Consider the following 21,269-nt stretch of genomic DNA (forward strand, 5'->3'; position numbering starts at 1 on the left):
TCCACCAACCCTGTCTACCCAGTTCACTGGTCTGTGTCCTCATTTGTTACTTTATATTATCTTGATTAAATCATTCGAGACTTGTCAAACAAGTAACATTTCCTGTGCCTCCTTTTTTGTTCCAAACACGATGATCAACAACGATGCTCAAATTGAATCAGAGATAATGGGAACTGCAGATGCTGTCTTCGGTTTTGTCCTGGGACATACGTTCAAGAGCAGGTGGCATGAAAGACCTGGGCCATCCATATTGCAAGTGAACACGTTATTGATCCGGCTCCGCTTGTAACTCAGAGTGGTGCCAACAATGTGGGTTCAATTCTTGCACCGTCTGAGGTTAGCATGAAGGGCTCGCCTTCTCAATCTCTCTCCCCTGACGTGAGGCGAGGTGACACCCCCACCCGGTTAAACCACCACCAAATCCTGTCTCTCTTCAATGAGACAGGAGTCCAATGATCTGGTAAGATTGTGGTAACTTAACCTTTCCTTTCTAAGCGACCAGTTCGATGACGTTATGCCACACCTGCGCTTCAGGTGGGAATTCTTGAAACCGGACTCTCCCCGGCGCAGAGGTAGGGACACTTCTACGTCGTCGCCTCTCGCACACGATGACAGGTGTCCGTTCCGGCGGCAGCGCGCAGGCGTGGGTCTAGACTGTGCTCGGTGCGCATGCGTGCGCCCGTGCTCCGAACAGGATTCAACCGTCAGAGAGCGAGCGGCGGCGCGAGCGCAGGACTGCGCACGGCAGTGAGTAACCGGGCACACCGCGACAGGATGGGGAGGAGGTCTGCCGCCACTTAAGGAGAGGAGAGGGGCAAGGTGGCGAATGAGAAAAGTACCCGAGAGCCTGAGGGGTCTCCCCGGGGGTTGTCGGCAGAATATTGTCAGAGGGGCCGCGGTCTGGACCTGCAGGGGTTGTGGTAGTGCAAGAGGAGCACAGTGTTTGGTGTGCCCGGGTTGTTAGGCTTATCTCTGGGAAAAGCGGCGCAGCAACTCTTGGGGGGAGGGAACGTGGGGCGAGGCACCAGTGCGTGCACAAGAGGTAGAAGAAGAAAGGGTGTTTGTTCTTGGCAGGGAGCAGGGGATCAACTCCCCGTCTCCCGGTTAGTAGCTGAAACTGGGCTAAGCAAAGACTGTGGACCAACTGGCCCAATCAATGAGAACCAGAAAGCTACAGTAACCAAAAGTTGTATTGTAGTTTTGCTGTTCCTTTGCAGTTTTAAATTTCTGGAATTTTGTTAAAACTAAACACAAACAAAAGTTTTTTTTAAAAGAGAAAAGTAGCAAAATATTATGTAACCCTACCTCCCTGTGCTATAGGATTCATCAGTTGTGTGCTGTAATGGACTATGTGCAATCAACAAGTTGCAATGTTGCTACAACTTTGGATTGGGAAATGCAGACAGTGTTTGAAATATTGAGGCAACACTACCTGCAAGCAATAATTTAATTTCATCTCGGCATATCCAAAGGGAGACTGGACTTCTTCATACAGTAGTCAGCCTTTGATTTTAAAACATTTTAGAAATTGCTTTGTGTGCGTAGAACCATGTCTTTCCATTTGGGGTAGTAAGAGTGGTGGTTAATAGCATTTGGGAAGGGAGGTGGAATGTGTGAGTGGAGTGAGCATTGTCAGTTACCATTGGTTGTCAACACAATTTCAGGGATAGAATCGAGAAGACAGAAAATAGGCTTGCACACGTGATCAGAGGGGAGAAGGTGAATAGGTAAACCTGTGAACCTGTGTGTTTTCATAGATAAGACATAGAGAAGGAAGGTGAAGCAGCAGTGATTACTGATGTAATGATCTCAGTTTTGTGGATAATATATCATTTATCTCTTACCTCCTGTTGGAGGAGCTGGGTTTAAATAAGGTATTGTAGAGGTGAAGAAAAGCCAGGGTTAAGTTAGTGTTTCAGAACAATCCTGGAGTAGTTGTTTGATAGGCAAAAAAAAAGCCTGATGCTGACTTCATGGGCCTTGAGTGCTTTATAATAGGAAGCTCCCTTTCCTTAGGTAATGTTGTTTCCCTGTTCTGATCCTAGCAATAGACTATGACAGGAGCAAGCTTTCATATAAAGGATAAATTGTGATAGGTGGTGACTGAAATATGTTTGACAAAGAAACGAAAGTGAAAGTCAATTGTTTCAGCCTTTTCAACAAGCTTTGTGGTGCTTGCTGTTGCATGTTTACTGTGTGCAATTGACAGTGTAATTTCCTGCCCAGCTGTCTGATGTTTGTCATGTGAAACTGAAATCGTGTTTCCTGTGAATAAAGGTGAAACTAAGTTAAGATCTAGTCTGAGAGGTTCTTTTTTATGACATAATCAGAACTAGAGATGAATATAACTTTATTATAACTTCCCTAGTTTTAATTATTATCCTCCACATAAAGTATCGCCTTCATTTAATTTCTGATCCTGTCACTCCAGAATTAAACCTGGTTTGATAGATCTTTCATTTTATGTTTGCATTTCTCTCATGGTAATTGGTAAAAGAATATATTTGTACCACGTTGCCAAAGTTCTTTGAAAACAAAACTACAAGATTGTTGAATGAAAGACAAAAAAGGAAATCTGTGTATTCTGATCCCAACATAAACAGCAAAAATCATAGATCCAGTATTTTCCCAGCAATATCCTCTTTCAGACATTCACTTCCAAAAAAGAAAGTTGCTCCCAACTTAAATGTTTAATTTCTTATTTAACTCATTCTTTCCGGTTTGGAATCATTTTTATTTGATAGTCAAGAATTAGAATCCCTACAGTGTAGAAGCAGTCCTTTCGGCCCCACAAGTCCACACTGAACCTCAAAGCATCTCACCCAGACCCATCCCCCTATAACCCACCTCCTCTGCACGCCCCTGAACACTATGGGCAATTTAGCATAGCCAATCCACCCAACCGGCACATCTTCAGACTGTAAGAGGAAACCGAAGCACCAGAAGAAACCCCCGCAGACATGGGGAGAATGTGCAAACTCCACACAGACAGTCGCCCGATGCTGGAATTGAACCCAGGTCTCTGGAGCTGTGAGGCAGCAGTGCTTGCCACCGTGCTGCCTATAAGAGACTTATATAAAACTCTCTCTACCTGGAGATTCTAAAAACCTAACGTGTTGTCCTGCTGCTTGGATAAAATTGTTCTCTTGACCTGAGACCCAGATTCTTCTGCTAGCATGAATCTGAAACCTGATTGTTCTGAACTGAACTCAAACCTTAGAGTGTTCCCTGATTGGAGAGTTGATGATATGGAGAAAAGCAAGTATTATAAACACTTTTAAGTTAGGACCACAGGTATCTTGCTGGACTCTTAAGTTGCATGCTGTCCTGAAAATTGTGTATTTAAGTCACTTTTCCAAGTTTTATTTTCCTCCTTTTTAAAAGAAAACAAATGTCAATTCCATAGTGTGTAGATGAAGGCAATGCATTAGACGTAATCTACTTAGACTTCAACTGGGCTTTTGATAAAGTTCCTCACGGTAAACTGATATTGAGTGTAAGAGCCCCTTGGGTTCCAAGGAGATTTAGCTAATTGGACCCAGAATTGCCTGAGGGGCAGGAAGTGGACCGTGATGGTCAAGGCTTGTTTTTGTGACGAGAAGCCTGTGTCCAGTGGGATCCTACAGGGATCAGTGTTTGGATCCTTGCTGTTTGTATGTATAAAATTGTGTATGTAGCTATGGATGGTATGATTTTTAAGCTTGACAGGAGGGAGGTTGGTTCATCAGTTTGCATATGGTATGAAAATTGGTGGGGTGGTCATTGGTAAGGAGGAGGACCTGCGGTTACAGAAGGATCTAGATCGGTTGGTCAGGAAGGCTGACTGATAGATGAGTGAGGTGGTACACTGGATGTGACAAACAAGACCAGGAAATTCATGATGAATGGTCAGATCCTGGGAATGCTAAGGATCTTGATGTGTATGTCCACAGTCCCTTAAGGTAATGTGAAAGTAGATCATGTAGGTAAGAAGGCTTCAGTGAATACTTCCTTTTATTAGCCAAGCAGTGTGTTTCAGAGCAGGGAGGTTGTGAGACCCGTATAAGATGTTAGTTAGGCCACAGCTAGAGTGTTGTATGCAAGTGAAGAATCCACATTGCACTGGAAAGAGGCAGAAGATATTTACCAGGATAGGAACTGGGAACTGTAGATGCTGGAGAACCTGAGATAACAAGGTGTAGAGCTGGATGAATACAGCAGGCCAAGCAGCATCAGAGGAGCAAGAAGGTTGACGTTTCGGTCCTAGCCGCCTCTTCAGGAAAATAAAATATTTACCAGGATGTTGTCTTGGCAGGAGGGTTTTCATTTTGTAGCGGGGTTAGATAAACTAGAGTTTTATGTGGAACAGAGGGAAGACATGATTAAGATGTATAAAAATTGGGTACAGACAGACAGATAGAGGAAGAAACATTCTCCCTTGGTGTTGGGATTAATGACTGGGGATATACATTTAAGATAAGGGCAGAAGGTTTAAAGAAGATGCAAGGAAGAACCCAGAGGGCGGTGGTAATCTGGAACTCTGCCTGTAAGAGGCAGAAACTCCCATAACATGTAAGAGTTACTTAGATGTACACTTGTGATACGACGTCATGCAAGGCTATGGGCTGTGTGAGAAAATGGGATTAGAATAGTTAGGTGTTTGTTTTTGACTGGTGCAGATTCCTTATCAACCTTTTATTCCTCTCTTCCAGTTGGCCAAAGGGCCTTTTTCTGTACTGTAAACATTTATGACTCTTTCTGAAATCAAAATCTTATCTGCCTCAATTTTAAAACTCCAAATTCCAAAATAATTGTGCGAAATTTTACAGGTTTATTCTTCCTTTCCACAAGTACCACTTCAAATTTATCTGTAATTTCTTTTGATTTTCTTTAACTATCTTTTTATATTGCTGTCTTATAACAATGTATTTTGAAGTCATCAATGCCATCCTTTACTATAATCTTTCCTATGTTCTCCTGATCCATTTTGTTTACATTAAACTGATGTTTCTGTGGATTGTGCCTTCCTCTTGGTAATTTTATAACATTTGCCACTTCCCTTTTTACCCTTTCCAGGAGGACACCAATTCTACCCCAGTTCAGGCAGAACACAGCCCATTGGTGCAGCTGCCTTCTGTCCCAGAATTGTCAGTGTCACACCAAAGCCAATGTCTTACTTCCTATATCAGTTCTTCAGCTATATGTCAACTTAGATCAGTACTCACGATAGGCTTTCAAAGTAGAATCTCTTTTCTGTTCCAAACTTTTGTTGTTTGCTGCATCATGAATGACAGCAAGTAGATTTCCCTATAAGAAATAGGCATAATAGGCCGGTTGGCCCCTCGACCCTGCTACATGCTACATTCAATGGGATCACGACTGGTCTGACGTTCCCACATCCAAGTTCTTTCCAAGCCCTGTAACCCTTGATTTTGCTTTTGATCAATTATCTCATGGAATCCCTGCACTGTGGAAACGGGCCCTTCGGCCCAATAAGTCCTCACTGACCTTCAGAGCATACCACCCAGACCCATCCCTATAACTCACCTCATCTTTACGTCGCTGAACGCTACAGGCAATTTAGCATGAGCAATCCACCTAGCCTGCACATCTTTGGACTCTGGGAGAAAACCAGAACACCCAAAGGAAACCCACACAGACACGGGGGAATGTGCAAACTCCACACAGACAGCCGCCCAAAAGTAGAATCAAACCTGGGTCCTTGGTGCTTTGAGGCAGCAGTGCTAACCACTGGGAATCTATTCATCTCAGCCTTAAATATACATATGGATTCTGCCCCTTCCTTCCTATAGTCCTTTGTAGCTGCTGTGAGATATCCCTTACTCTGGTCTTACTATGCAATACGTTCTTCAGAATCATTGCTCTTGGCTGCAGGGCATGTTTTTTTTGTTATTTCTATTCTGCTTTTTTGTTATTTCTATTCTGCTTTTATCCCCACAACCCCCATCCCTGTACCAGCATCTTCCTTGCAGTCAGAGATAGTAGGAACTGCCAGTGCTAGAGTCAGAGATAACCTAGTGTGGAGCACGAGGATCACAGCAGGCCAGGCAGCATCAGAAGAGTAGGAAAGTTGATGTTTTGGTTCAGGGACCTACTGAAGAAAATAGTCTGTTTCTGAAGAATGGTCCAGACCCAAAACATCAACTTTCCTACTCCTGATGTGCCTGGCCTGCTGTGTTACTTCATCTCTTCCTTGCAGTCTTTCCTTTTCTTCTTCTTTCAAATAGCAAGCACATCGCTTTTGGACGTAACCAGTCTGTGTGGGACTTCCTTATCAACCTTTTATTCCTCTCTTCCACATGGAGATGTGCCACACAATTCCATTCATTAGACCAGCTTTATTTTATTTATAGTTTTGACTGAACAGTTTATTTGTAGTTGTATCAAGTAGTTTAACCACTTAAGTTACAAATGTGATATACTTTTGCATTTTGGGTCCAAGTTTTTAAAAGGCAATTTATATAACTCAAACATGAACATGATAGATGAATTCTATGTTTATGCTCAAACTGGGTTTCTTTTTATACATTACTTGGAATTTAGCTTAAAAATAAACCTGAAGCGCTCAATAGGTTAGTTTGACTTTTTGCTTTCATTTTTCAAGCTGTCACCAAACTTGCAAGATGAAATGGTTTCATTTTGAACTGCTGCAAAATGTGCTGAATATATCTCACAATTGAAACGAAAACTATTTTCTAATCATCTGTTCATACATGTTCTTTCACATCTCTGGAACAAGTGAGACTTGAACCCAGGCCTCCTGGCTCAAAACTAGGTTTACTACCACTGCTTCAGAGATGGTAGGAACTGCAGATGCTGGAGAATCTGAGATAACAAGGGGTAGAGCTGGATGAACACACCAGGCCAAGCAGCATCAGAGGAGCAGGAAGGCTGATGCTTTGGGCTTAGACTCTTCTTCAGTCTAGGCCCAAAACATCAGCCTTTCTGCTCCTCTGCTGCTTGGCCTGCTGTATTCATCCAGCTCTACACCTTGTTATCTCTTTATTACCACTGCACCACTTTAAAAGTTTGTTGTGTCTGAGTGGAAGCAGTTACTTGCATCCACAGCATTTGATTCTGTTCTGTTCAGGTCATCTCCTAACATCAAATAAAGGCAGTGCTAGTAATTATTTTGATGCAAACACTTCAAATCAATGCCATAGTTACATATAAATGTGACATAAACACAGATTACATTTTGGTCATTAGATATAGGGACTGACTTTGAATTGTTTTTTCATTTATTATCTTATCAAATCAGTTTGCTTTGGGTTTCTCCAGCTGTTCAATTTAATTGATTAGTGGTTTGAGATAACTACCCCATTTGTGGAAAAAGTATTACGCAAACTTGAGAGATTCCAGATCACTGATTATAATAGGATTAACTTTACTTTGAGTAGGAGATCTTATAGTTCTATAACGGCTGACATGTCAGAACAAGATGTATGCATCTAATTACAGGTTTTATTTTACAAATTCATTTGTTTTTACCTTTCCTGATGATTTTTAAGATGGTAGCGATATTATTAAGGAACAGAAGGGTTAAGAGTGGATGGGAGGTGGATGAGGTAGGGAGGAAAGAGATGATGGAGGGAGTGGTAAAAAGACATAACAGGATATGAGAGGAAGAAGGTAGGGAAAAAGGGTGATGAAAAGGAGGGAGAAAGGTGGATGAAGAGGCAAAGGGAGAAAGAAGGGTGCATGAAGGAGGGGGAAGAAAGATGCAAAGTGTAGGGAGGGAGGGGAGAGTTGGAGGAGGTGGAAGGAGGATGGAGCAGGGAAGGGCAAGTTGGGGGAACATAGGATGGCAGGAGAAGGGCATTAGAAGAAAAGGGAGGGAGAATGGGGGGGATGGAGATAGGAGGGGAAAGGCAAGGAGGGAGGGTGCAAATTCCACAGGTGGGATGAGTAAGGATGGGTAGAAGAGCAAGAGGGAGTGAGGGAGAAGTGGATGGAGAAAAGAGGGAATGAGAAGAGTATCCAAAACAGACGAATACCACTGCATTAGCTGCGGGAGTGCAGTACGTGGTAATAGCAGGATTCCTTGCCCATGTTTGACCTGATATCGTGAAACTTCACAGGGTCATGAGACAATGTTCAGGATTCCAAGGGCAGCTTCCTGCTCAATGCAACTAAGCCGATGGTTTTAACCTAACTTACACTATTTATATTTGTAGCCACTATGTGATGCAGTAACAAAAGTTCTGTAATATTAGCCAGATGAAGGTCTAACGTTCAATCTGTTGGTGTGTTGAACTCCGCTTTTGTAAGCTTTAAACTAGTAAGCCGCTTGATGGCTAATGCAGTCCTAAATGGCTTTTGTGAAAGGTGATCTCACATTTTCTTCAGGAACATGTTCAGAAGTCAACAATTGAACAGTGAAGTACGTGGACATTTGTTCAGTACAGTACCAAGAGTCTCCTCACTATGTAGTCTAAGTTTAAGATTAAGGTGTGGCTGTATTGCATGTAATCAAAGTCAACAGAAAAGAACAAAGAGCAATTTGGAATAAAAGTAAGTTGGATGGAGGCCAATTTCAGTGGGGTGAGCACAGATGTGGCTCAGATAAATTGGAAAGAGGATTTGGGTACAGCCAAAGCACCTTTCCACGAGGGGGAAAGGTGAAGGACAAACCAAGCCAGTGTTCCCTGGCTAATGGGAGAGGGTAAGATAAACCAGAATAATAATGCACATAATGAGAGTGGGAACTGCCGATGCTGGAGAATCTGAGATAACCATTTTGCTTCATCTCCATCTTAGAGTGACAGTGATGTTGGTTGTCATGCTTTTACCATTTTGCAAAAGAATAAAGGAACAGCAGCTATGATTGGACTCGGTTAATTCAATTAGTATCCCTTATTTACATATTGTATAAAATGGTGAACATTTTGCAATGTCGCACATCCATTTTAAATAATTTTAAAACAACTTCCAGTTAGCCTCCTGCATTCAGTTTGGCAAAAGCTTGCTCTTGCTCCTTTTCTCTAGTTAAACAAGTTTTCAAGTATCCACTGCCTGAGTGCACAAGTATTTGGGATAAAACAACCTTTGAGAAGTTCCCTGCCTCGTGTAGGAGTGAGCAAAAATCCCTGTCATTTCGAATATGGGACTAAAACCCCTGGATTTTTCACAGAACTTCAACAGAAAAAGGCAGCTGGGCTATCCTCTGGAATATACAGTCACAGAGAATAGCTTGAGAGATGGTAGGACATGAGGATGCTGGAGAATCTGAGATAACCAGGCGTGAAGCTGGATGAACACAGCAGGCCAAGCAGCATCAGAGGAGCAAAGAAGGGTCTAGGCCCGAAACATCAGCCTTTCTGCTCCTCTGATGTTGCTTGGCCTGTTGTGTTCATCTACTTGTACACAGGGAATAGCTATCTGGAACCCTGGTTGAGTTAGAAATCCTATTCATGCCTCAGACCTAAAACAACAACTTCAGACATCTTAGATAACAAAGTGTGAAGCTGGATGAACACAGCAGGCCAAGCAGCATCTCAGGAGCACATGCTGCTTGGCCTGCTGTGTTCATCCAGCTTCACACTTTGTTATCTTGGGAACTGCAGATGCTGGAGAATCCATTATCTCTAATGACAACACCAGACATCTTGGAGCCTTCAGAGATGCCAAGGCATTCAACTTGAATTAATATTCATTCACAGAAAACATTGGACATTTACACTTTTTCTAAACAATCAAGAAACCTATTCACCTCTGACTGAAAGACATTTACACCTTCTCTTAAGGAACGGGAAGCCATTTCACCTCCATAAGGCAACAGTAATATAGTTGCTAAAGCCAGATTTGGCACCAAGATAAGAGATCTGCAATTTAGCATAATTGTAGGCCCCAGTCTCACCTGAAGGGGAGAAAAAAGGAAAGGAGAGAAGAAAGAAGAGCAATCCACCTTGAGCTATTCCCTGTGGCTATCACACCGAGAGACTCCTTCAGTCATCTCCAACCGACTGCAACCTGCAGACTGAACGAACAATGGCCTCTGAGAACCACCAACCTGATCCACACCACAAGGCCTCAAACGCATCCTAGGGTGAAAACCCACTCGCAAAACCTACAGAAGAGGAACAAAGTGTAGAGATGGATGAACACAGCAGGCCAAGCAGCATCAGAGGAGGAGGAAGGCTGACGTTTCAGGCCTAGACCGTTCAGAATGTCAGCCTTCCTGCTCCTCTGATGCTGCTTGGCCTGCTGTGTTCATCCAGCTCTACACCTTGTTATCTCGGATTTTCCAGCAACTGCAGTTCCGACTACCTCTGAAAGAGTAAGAAAACGCAATTACTCACACACCCCCCCCCCCCCCCCCCCCGCCCCGATAAATCAACAACGTATCTTACTGCATGAGCGGACTCAACTCAGACTGAAGGCCTACACCATCTGAAGTCTTCAGCGAAGCGCCAGCTATGGCAAGCGGGAACGGCCAGCTGTAATTCGTTTTCCTCCAGTCCAAAAGTATCCAGTCTAGCTAGCAGGGAGGGGAGCATGTGTTGGTGACAGTGCAGGGTACCCCAAGATCAGGATGTCTGATTAAAGTGCCTTTGTTTAAAGCTACAGCTTAGTTTATAATAGTAATTAGCCTGTGCTAAGTTAATAACTGACAGTGTCAGTTTCACCGTTTTGCATTTTTATCTCTTTTAATTTATTCACCTCTATTATTTCCCTGTTTATTACATTTGCCTTTTACTCTTGTGATATACGCACCTTGTGTTTAATGAACAGTGTTTCTTTGCCTTGAAAACCCCTGTTTACTGCCTTCCTTCTTTCACATTCCTAAATTAAATACAGCGTCAGAAGCAAGGATCTGGAGGTGATCTGAACCACTAAAACAGCAGCAGTTTTATTGATCACAACCAGAGTCCCTATGCTAGCTGTAATAATGGAAAAACCTTCATGACACAAACTGTTGTGGTTTAACACCATCTGCAAGTTCCATTCCAGGTCAAATACACCATCCTGACTTGAAACTAAATCACAATACTTGCGCTGTTGCCAGATCATAATCGTGGAACTCCCTTCCTAACAGCACTGTGGGTGTATCTGCTTCACATCTACAGCAGTGGTTCAAGAGTGTGGCTCCCCACTACCTCGTCTCTGGCAATTGGGGATTGGCAATAAATGCTGACCTTGCCAGCAAAACCCAGATGCAGGGAACAATTTAACAAACATACTGAGGGAAAAGAACGATGACTGTAATAAACATTGGCCTTACTAATGACCCTGACTTTCCAGGAATGAATTTTAAAAGCAGCAAAGCCAAACACATCTTGCCTAATACCTGGGAAATATAACCTTGGCAAATAATGGTTTAGAAGTGTTTATCAATATCAAGACTGATTAAGCAATTACTTTAAATTTTGTGCAGCATCAAAGTTTAAATCGATGATAGTATTTTAACCAGCTTTCATGTCTCAAAACTGTGAATGCGTTTTGCTTCAAAGCAACCTTCAAATGTACCTTTTGTAGTTCCTTTTGGGGAAATACATTCAAACTGACCCGAAACAGGGAATGTGTGAAATGGAAAAACACGTGGATCTGTGCTGGGGCCTTAGCTTTTTACTGTACATACCAATGATTTGGATGAAAGTACAGACAATTTATCTAAGTATGCAGGTGGCATCAATCCATCATGATGAAGGAAGCAGAGTTTTGTAAATGGATATAGGCTGACAATGTGGGGAAAGTGTGAGGTCATTGAATTTGGATGGCAGCTTGACTGAACAGAGTATTTTCCATTCACAGAATGGGACTGCAGAAGAACAAATCAGAACTTAGTAAAATATAGCGCCTGGCCATATGATTAAAAAGCAATACGAATAATGGTTTTTTGCATTTCAAGAGGAGTAAAAGGACCGAGTAATTATGTTTCAGACGCACTGCCATAATTGCCCATCGATAGCAGTCTTGGACTTTATGAAAAAAATATCATACCGGCATTGCAAGGGTGCAGCACAGATTCAGTAGAATAAAATTAGGGTTATTTTAAGATGATATTGCATGAATCTACGATAACAAGGTATAGAGCTGGATGAACACAGGCCAAGCAGCAGCATAGGAGCAGGAAAGCTGACGTTTTGAGCCTTGACCATGAATTTGTGCTCTTTTCATCTGAGTTTGAAGACTTGAGAGGTGATTTAAATATGATTTTAGTGATGTTAAAGGAATTCGACAGGATAATCATACAAAGCTCTTTTTCTGCTGGAGACAATCTTGAACGAAAGGACATAATTGTTGCTTGGTGAAAATGAGGAGCAATATTTTTTCTAACATCAAAGTGTAACTCTCCATTTGAAATGAGTGGATATGCTGGATCGAGGGAAAGTTTAAAAACTGGTAGATTGTTGCCTCATCAGTTTGTTCCTAAATATGAGTTAGAAGCCAGTAAATGGATTTTAGATGTGCGTTAGGGGTTATCTAATTAAATGGAAAAGCAGGTTGCCTACTTCTTTTGTATGGCTGCTGTGTGTTGAGACCCTTGTTGCCAGTGTTACTGCAGGAGAGAAGCATAAAAGTTTAAAACTGATGGTCAATTCTGTACAAAAGAGAATGCACGGTGCCTTCCAATAACTTGCGTTACATGTTTCCATCATCTTCAAGTGATATATTTGAGGTGGATTTATACATTGAGATGTTTCAACTTACCATCAGCTTGCAAAGGATCTTTATAAATAAAAAGTGATAAATTTATAATTGTCATGTCATGTTTTCGTTTTACCTTTTATCTTCTAAAGTATTTGATTTGTACACAGATATTTACAAGTGTAACATTTATGGCTTAAGAGGTCAAAAAATGACGGAAGCGGAGAAGGATCTGGTGGCAAAGATGCTGCGAGCAGTTCTACAGTCGAGCAAAGATGGTGTGGTTTTCACAAGGCTGCAAGAAGAGTATAAGCAACTGACAGGTGAAGTGATCCCTCATAAGCAGCTTGGATTTTCAACTCTTGAGAACTACTTGAAAAGCATTCCTTCAGTTGTCACGTTTGGAGTTAATAAAAGTGGAGAGGTAAGTCATTTATAATTCTTTTCCTCTTCTATATAATCCCTTATTCCTACCCACTTATCTGTGATTGAGCCTTTGACTATGCTGATAATTGCAAGAATTAAACAGCATTCTATAATTAAAAGGATTTTCAGAAAAAAATAGGACCTCATCTCAATAAATTCAAAACAGTCCAAGCCAATCATTGTCATATTGTTAGATAATTTACTGAGATTTTGCTCTTTGTGCTTAATTTTAACATTGATAGCCCATCTGTGAAGTACAGGATGTGTGAGTGGTTAGCTTCATGTCAAAATTATAATTGATGTTAAATTGCAAGTTAGCCAGAGATTAGTTTTGTAGTTGCCTTCAAAATCAATATTTTTTCACATGTTAAAAATTGTCAGGAATTCTTTCTCATAACCTTTGCCTATTCTTTTGTTCAAGAACTTGTCTGTCTCAACCTTTAATGCATTCAATAGCTCAACTTTCAGAGCTCTTTTGGGATAGAGAATTCCAAAGATTCACCAGACAATTTGACTAGAAATTTCTTGTCATCGTTACCTTAACTGAACAACCTGCTATCCTGAAATTATAGTCTATGGTTCAAGAATTCCCCAGAAGGCATAGATAAATGCATGCAAAGAGGAAATGAGGTAATGGCTGAGACATGAAACAAGTCATTAATATCTGTCTTCCTGGCAGAAAATGCAAAATGTATTTGGGAATAATGTCTCGCAAGAATGAGCAAATTGCATAAATCCGTATTAGTGAAGAAATGACTGGATTCCAAGTCAGTAAATCCTTTGGACCTGGCAATCTGCAGTCTATGTTTTTGAAAGATATAGCTGAAGGGAAAGTGAATGCATTAGGTTTGACATTCCAGAATTTTCTAGAGCCTGAAATGGTTCCCAAGGATTAGAAGGTGGCAAATATAAGGCCACTATTTAAAAAAGGATTCCGAGGAAACAGAACTAAATGTGATTGAGCCAGGTCAACACAGATTCATGAAAGGAAAATTCTATTTGACCTTATGCCCGAAACGTCAGCTTTGCTGCTTGGCCTGCTGTGTTCATCCAGCTCTACACCTTTGTTATCCTATTTGACAAATCTGTTCTGAACTTTTGTTTTCTTTATTCATTAACGTGATGAGGGCATTGCTGACTATGCAGCGTTTATTGCCCATCCCTAATTGCTCAGATAGCAGTTAAGAGTCAATCGTATTGCTGTGGGTCTGGAGTCACATGTAGGTCAGACCAGATAAAGACAGCAGTTTCCTTCCCAAAAGAACATTCGTGAACCAGATGGGTTTTTCTGACAATTGGCAATAGATTCACAGTCATCATTAGATTCTTAATTCTAAATTACGTTTTGAGGTTAATAGAATGAACAAGAGGAAATCAGTGAATGGAGCATATTTAGTGAATACTGTTTGCAGAAGCAGGGTGGTTTTGTCCAAGATTATCCCTCAAAATTATGAATTGTTGAACTGTGATTAATCTTTACATCGGAGTTGTTTTGGCCATTGGACAGAAAACAGTCAGAGTGAATGGGACATTTTTCTATTTACAGGCTGTACTTAGCAGTGTAGTGCAAGGAACTGTAGTTGGGTTTCAACGTCTTGCACTGCTTTGAATAACTTATATGAGTGGACTCATTGAAATGTATCCAAATTTACTGATATTGCAAGTTGGGAAAGAAAGTTTTTAGGAGGATGCCAATAGATGCAGAGGAACAGTAATGGTTATACACAAAGGGCCAGATAGTGGTAGATGGGATATAGTATTGCTGGTGCAAATTTAACCAGCATGGGTTCAGAAAGTTAATATAGCAAACATTTTTTTTTAAATGTGGAAACTCTGGGTATCCAATTACGAGTGGCAATGTTAGCAATCGGGAGCATTGAGCAACATGGCAAATTTTGTTATTTTTTATTACAAAGGGATGAGACTATAAGAATAACAAAGCCTTGTTAAACTTGATAGCACATTGGGAAGACCACTATCTGGATCACAGTGTGCAATTTTGACGTCCTTACCTGAGGAGAAACTACTTCGGCTAGTGGGAGAGCAGTAAAGCCTCTCAAGACTGGTTCCTGAAGGAACTGCCCTCTCAAGAGAAATTGAGTCTGCTATCCCTGTATTCCCTAGACTTTGTGATCTCGCTGAAACATGCAGTTCTTCAGGGGCTTGACGAGGTAGATTCTGGCAACAGGTGGCTTCTCTCCAGCTCTGACAATGTATTCAGAACTCTGTATGATATGATCTCAGAGATTGTAGGAATTGCTGGTGCTGGAGTCTGAGATAAAAGTGTAGGGCTGGATGTACGTAGCAGGCAGGGCAGCATCTGAGTAGCAAGAAAGCTGATGTTTCAGGTCAGGACCCTTATTCAGAAATGGGGAGGGGAAGGGGGGGCCTCTGAAATAAATAGAGAGAGGGGGAGGTGTCGATAGAAAGTGGATAGAGGAGCAGATAGGTGGACAGAAGACGGACAGGTTATGGAAGCGGGGTTGAAGCCAATACAGGTGAGTGTTGGGATAGGAGTTGGTCAGTGAGGAGGGAGGGGCGGGTAGGTGGGAGGAAAGACAGACAGGTCAAGGAGGTGGGGACGAGAGGGGCTGGTTTTGGAATGAGGTAGGGGGTGGTGAGATTTTTAAGCTTGTAAAGTCCACATTGAGATCATTGGGCTGTAGGGTTCCCAAGTGGAATATGAGGTGCTGTTCCTCCAGCCCAAGGAGTGGGACAGGAAGTTGAAGTGGTTCGCGACTGGGACGTGTTGTCGTTTGTCATGAACTGAGCAAAGGTGCTCTACAGAGTGCTGTCCAAGCCTCTGCTTGGTTTCCCCGATGTGGAAGAGGCCACATCAGGAACAGCGGATAAAATATACCACATTAGTGGACGTGCAGGTGAACATCTGTTTAAGGTGGAAGGTTTTCTTGGGGTCTGGGATGGGGGTGAGGGGGGAGATGTAGGGGCAAGTGTAGCACTTCCTTCGGTTGCAGGGAAAAGTGCCGGGAGTTTTGGGGCTAGTGGGGAATGTGGAGTGGACAAGAGAGTCGCAGAGTGGGCGGTCCCTCCGGAAGACAGGTAAGGGTGGGGAGGCAAATATATCCTTGGTAGTGGGGTCAGATTGCAGCTGGTTGAAGAGGCAGAGAATGACGCGTTGAATCCGTTGATTGGTGGGGTGATATGTGAGGACGAGGGGGATTCTGTTTTCGTTGTTATTGCGGAGAGGGGGTCTGAGGGCTGAGGCGCGGGAAACACAAGAGATGTGGTTGAGAGCATTTTCGACCACTGTAGAGGGAAAATTGTGGTCCTTGGAAAAACAAGGACATCTGGAGCGTCCAGGAGTGGAACACCTCATCTTGGGAGCAGATGCGGCGGAGGCGAAGGAATTTGGAATAGGGGGATAGCATTCTTGCAGGAAGGTGGGTGAGAGGAGGTGTATTCTAGGCGGCTGTGGGAGTTGGTGGGTTTGAAATAGATATCAGTTTCCAGGTGGTTACCAGAGATGGAGACAGAGAGGTCCAGGAGGGAGAGAGAGGTATCAGAGGTGGTCCAGGTGAACATGAGGTTGGGGTGGAAAGTGTTGGTGAAGTGGATGAACTACTTGAGCTCCTTGTGGGAGCACGAGGCGGCGCTGATCTGGTTATCGATGTAATGGAGGAAGAGGTGGGGGATAGGGCCAGTGTAGCTTCAGAAGAGAGATTGTTCCATGTACCCTACAAAGTGGCAGGCATTGCTTGGGCCTGTGCGGGTACCCATAGCCACGCCCTTTGTAGGAAGTAGGAGGAGTTGAAGGAGAAGTTGTTAAAATGATCTGCCTGTACAGCACACAAAGCGCCATTTTTCACGGTTTCTTGGTACATGACCAACAATAAATCAAATCAAATCATCCAGGGTAGGATGAGGCCAATATTTCTTCATTCTGTTAGGAATTTTTGGAAGTCTCTCCTGAGAGGGCTACAGATCTTCATTAATTGAGTGTATTTGAGGCTGAGTTGCTTGTTTGGGTGCAAATAAGCACGGGGAGAATTTAAGGTGGAATTGAATTAAAGATCAAGCATGATTCTTGAATGGTAAAGCAGGTTCATCTGGCCTACTCCAGCTCCAATTTTTCATGTTAGGTTTTTTTTATGTAATAAAGTAGAGATCTGACATAAATGTGGCGTGAGAGTGTGCATGAAAAAGGCTTTCATCTTAGTTATAGAAAGCACGTCAATTTTGGATATTATTTCTGAAATCATAACATAATTTTTATAAAAATGTAACTTTATTCCAGAAACTTAATTTTTTTCCCTCATTTAATCTATAGACAGTTTGTTTTGCTGCTGTAAACAGTGAGATTGCCCACATTGCTAAACTGGTGGCTCGTCAGCGAAGTCCCAAGAAAAGGCATGGTGGACAAACGTTGGTAAATTCCCAAGTGCGTTTAAAACGTGTTCCACCAGCCACCCAAGTTGGTAAGTCACCCTCAACTTTTGTCAACTGTTTGGGAAGTGAAACCTTCTGAAAACAAAAATGATGTGCAAACTTTGCCGAAGCTGAATTCCTGCAGATTCTGAACAGTTTCAAAATGCCAAGTTCACCTTGTGCTCTTTACAGCAAGTTTCAAGTTAATGTCTCTAATCTGGTATTGTGATTATGGCTATAAGCATGTGGTTCTTTTAGAAACTGATTTCAGGCTGATCATCCACTGTGTGTTGTGGTTCATTCACACTGTATTTTCCATTCAAAACTTGCATTTGTGAGTTTGTGTCAAGATCACAATTTAACACTGATCCAGTGTTATGTGGCTTTTGTTCTGAACTTTCATGGTCATCTGACATTTCAGTCTGAAGGAACTTCAATCACTGCACTTAGTGGAATTACTTTGTACTTCTGTGGTTCCTTGTGCATTCCTAGAATTTACCTGTGTTCTATTATTACAATAGCTATTTCATTTTTTGTGTTGCAAGTAATTTCATGGTATATGGAAGCGCCAGTGCAAACAAGATTTATGCTGTAGGATTTTGCAAACTATGTCAGATGCATTTATGATCAAGTGCAGTAACTTGAGTTGCAACACACGTTACCATAATAGTTGGAAATCCAAGGGACAAGTCAGGAGTCTTAATCATTTTCCAGACTGTTCAGTTTCTTCTGTCTGTGAGCAATGTGTTGCAATCCAGCCTCCTTCACTTCTGGGATCTTAACAGACCTCTTTAGAACTCTCTGTAAAAGATGCTTACTTTGTAAACGTTCATGTTATACCTGTACCATGAGAAAATGTAACCTTTGCTCCATGATGTTCAGTGGCATTTTCATCATTGAATTCTTCACTATCAGCATCCAGGAGGTGATGATTGACTATGAGTTGAACTGGACTAGCTGTATAAATACTGTGACGACAAACTCAGGTCAGAAGCTAAGAATCCTGCAGTGTGTAACTTGCCTGCAGTGAGTGACTAACCACCTGACTCAACAAGGATTGTCCGATTTTCAAGGCACAATTCAGGCGATGGAGTACTCTCCAGTTGCCTGGATGGATGCAGCTCCATTAACACTTAAGATGTTTGACATCACCCAGGGCAAAGCTGCCTGCTTGACTAAAACCACGTGCACAAACGTTCATTTGCAGCAGTGTGTGCCATTGACATGATGCACTGCAGAAATTCACCAAGGCAGCACCTCCCAAACCATGACCACGTCCATCTGGAAAGCAGCAGAAAGATGGGAAAGCTATCACTTACTAGTCCCACTCCAAGCCACTGATCAACCTGACTTTTGAAATGTTTCAATGTTACTGTGTCAAGATCCTGGAACTCCTCCCAAATGGCATGTGGGTCTACCTACACCAAGTGGAATACAGTGCTTCAAGAAGCTGCCTAACTGCCACCTCCTTGAGGGTAACTAGAGATGGGCAATGAATACTGGCCAAGCCATGAATAAAAATAAATCACTGAATTGAAAGATTAATTCAATTGCTAACATTGATAATTAATTTTGATCTGTGTTGGGGACTGATGTTATGAAGGGGAATTGCTTGAATGGGTAATCTAATGACTTGTATCAAAGCAAAGTAATTTCTACACTCTAGTTACCTCCTGTCTATGAGATACTAGTTTAAAAATATCAATTTCTGGGGGACAGTGTTGCACTGTACTTCAGATTTATAAGTCACAGTATAAATCAAGTTCAGCATGTATGATTTGGTCTGACCAATGGTACGGCTCACACGAAGAAGATGAGGATCCCCTTGTCCATTTGAAATAAATTGGAAGGCCAGGCTATTTGGGGAACATTTTACCTGTGGTGTGATGTTTGCAATGCAGGCAACTTGGAACTTGCATCGTCTGTAATGACTTAATTACTTTCCCATCTCGTTTGTCTCATGGGAGCAAAGACAAAAGCTACTTTTTTCTCACTTCATGGTTGATGCTTGCATGTGAGTATTATGATAAAACTTCTTGGAGTTCAAGCAGTCCTTAAAACTACCTTTCTTGATTTGGATTATTCCAAGTATTTCTTTCAATGAATGCCAGAAATGTGTGCACTGTACTCTAAGATGTCATACTTGCTAGAAGATTGGGGTGATGAACATACTATGGGCAGTCGGCTTTAATTCGCTATTTACTGACCTCAACCCTGGACTCGATGATTTGCCCTTCTAATTTCTCAAGTCGTCCTCTTCTGGAACCCTGTTTTGGGACCATCTTGAAGTTCTTCACTTTGGTTTCAGGTACTTAGTGAATAAATGTAATGGACTTTTCATGTTTTCAACGTGTGCTTTGGACAGGATTTTGTCCAGTCCTTCACTTCTGAAGTAGTTTCTATTTGAAGAAATAAGTTGCTTATTGTACTGTTCAACTTGGATACCAATTTCTTTTGGAGGTTCATCGCATTTCTAATGAACCTGATAGCATCTGAATTGTTTTTGGCTGCTCACGTTTGAATGCGGATTAATTTCTTGCGCACTGTATTGATTCCAGTGGAACCAGGAGGCTGAGTTTAGCTATGTTATCGTGAATGTCAGTTGGGGATTATTTGTGCAAAGAAATGTTCAGCTTAATTTGTCTCTGCCAAGGACCAATCGAGTTATTTTGCCAAACTTGGCACATGCTGGTGTATTTGCACTATTGGACGCATACATGCTCAAGATGTATGTTAACGGGTATGTGGCGAGTGGCTCCCATATTGTGATATGTTTAATTGAACTAAGAATTGTTTGCAAGATCCTGAGTAGCAGGACAGTTTCTTCATTAGTCCTGGTTGTTTTCCTCGAGCAGAACCGTTGAGTAGATTTTGAGATGTGAGATCTTGTTTTGCCTAAATGGGTGCCAGTGTTTGCCTATATTCTAAAGTAATTTCATTGGCCATTTGAGTTGTCCTAAAGGACGTGAAAAGCATTATATAAATGCAAGGTTTTTGTTTGGTTACTGGCTTTTGACACTTAGAGGTGAAGATCACTTGCAGTAGAATGATACCATTTGTAAACACTTGTATGTAGCAGTTTACCTGTCAAAATCTCACTGTTTAACCTTTTGAATATCTAGTTGACTTTTAAGCTGTTTATTTGTAATCTTTTTATGTCCATTGTTGCTGTTATGATCTGCCTAAATCCTTCAGCTTTGAACCATAGATCATAAAATCACTACAGCGTGGAAGCAAGCCATTCAGTCCATCAGGTCCACACTGACCCTCCAAAAAGCATTCCACTCAGACCCACCCCTCTATTCTATCCCTGTAACCCTGCATTTCCCATGGCTAATCCATCTAGTCTGCACCTTCCTGGACCCTACGGGCAATGTAGCCTGGCCAATCTGCACATGTTTCTGGGAGGAAACCAGACCACCCGGAGGAAACCTACACAGACACGGGAGAATTTTGGAACAGATAGTCGCCTGAGGGTGGAATTGAACTCGGGTCCCTGGCACTGTGAGACAGCAACACTAACCACTGAGCCACCACGCCGTCATATGTACTACGGTTGTTTTGGATTAAATACCTGCATGTTCCATCTTGGTGTTCATACCATTGTATATAATGTGGAGGTACATGGGTGAGATTTCAGGTTAATGAGTTCCAAGACAGCAAATTTTCACATTGAGGCCATGTTACACGAAGTTTGGTTTGTTAAAGTAGGCAACAATGGGGAAAATGTTATAAAGCTGTGGTGTAATGGTATGCAAGCAAGACAAGGCTCAAACACACGGTTAAATAGGAACTTGCATTAAATCCCAACTTGCAATCCGCTTAGTCAGTGTAACATCTGAACATGTGACCTGATGTCATCTTCG

General features: G+C 42.0%; 1 protein-coding gene across 1 annotated transcript in view; it reads left to right on the plus strand.

The window, feature by feature from the left end:
- Positions 1-660: 660 nt before the first annotated feature.
- LOC125451110 (tudor domain-containing protein 7-like) overlaps positions 661-21,269 on the plus strand; it is a 98,610-nt gene continuing 78,001 nt past the window's right edge. Inside the window, exons 1-3 of the mRNA XM_048527857.2 lie at positions 661-747; positions 12,762-13,015; positions 17,306-17,453. Coding sequence (XP_048383814.1) covers positions 12,803-13,015; positions 17,306-17,453 — 361 coding nt within the window. The 5' untranslated portion in view covers positions 661-747; positions 12,762-12,802. The remainder of the gene's footprint in view (positions 748-12,761; positions 13,016-17,305; positions 17,454-21,269) is intronic.

The sequence above is a fragment of the Stegostoma tigrinum genome, chromosome 3 (genome assembly GCF_030684315.1).
Source record: "Stegostoma tigrinum isolate sSteTig4 chromosome 3, sSteTig4.hap1, whole genome shotgun sequence".
In the NCBI taxonomy this organism is placed as follows: domain Eukaryota; kingdom Metazoa; phylum Chordata; class Chondrichthyes; order Orectolobiformes; family Stegostomatidae; genus Stegostoma; species Stegostoma tigrinum.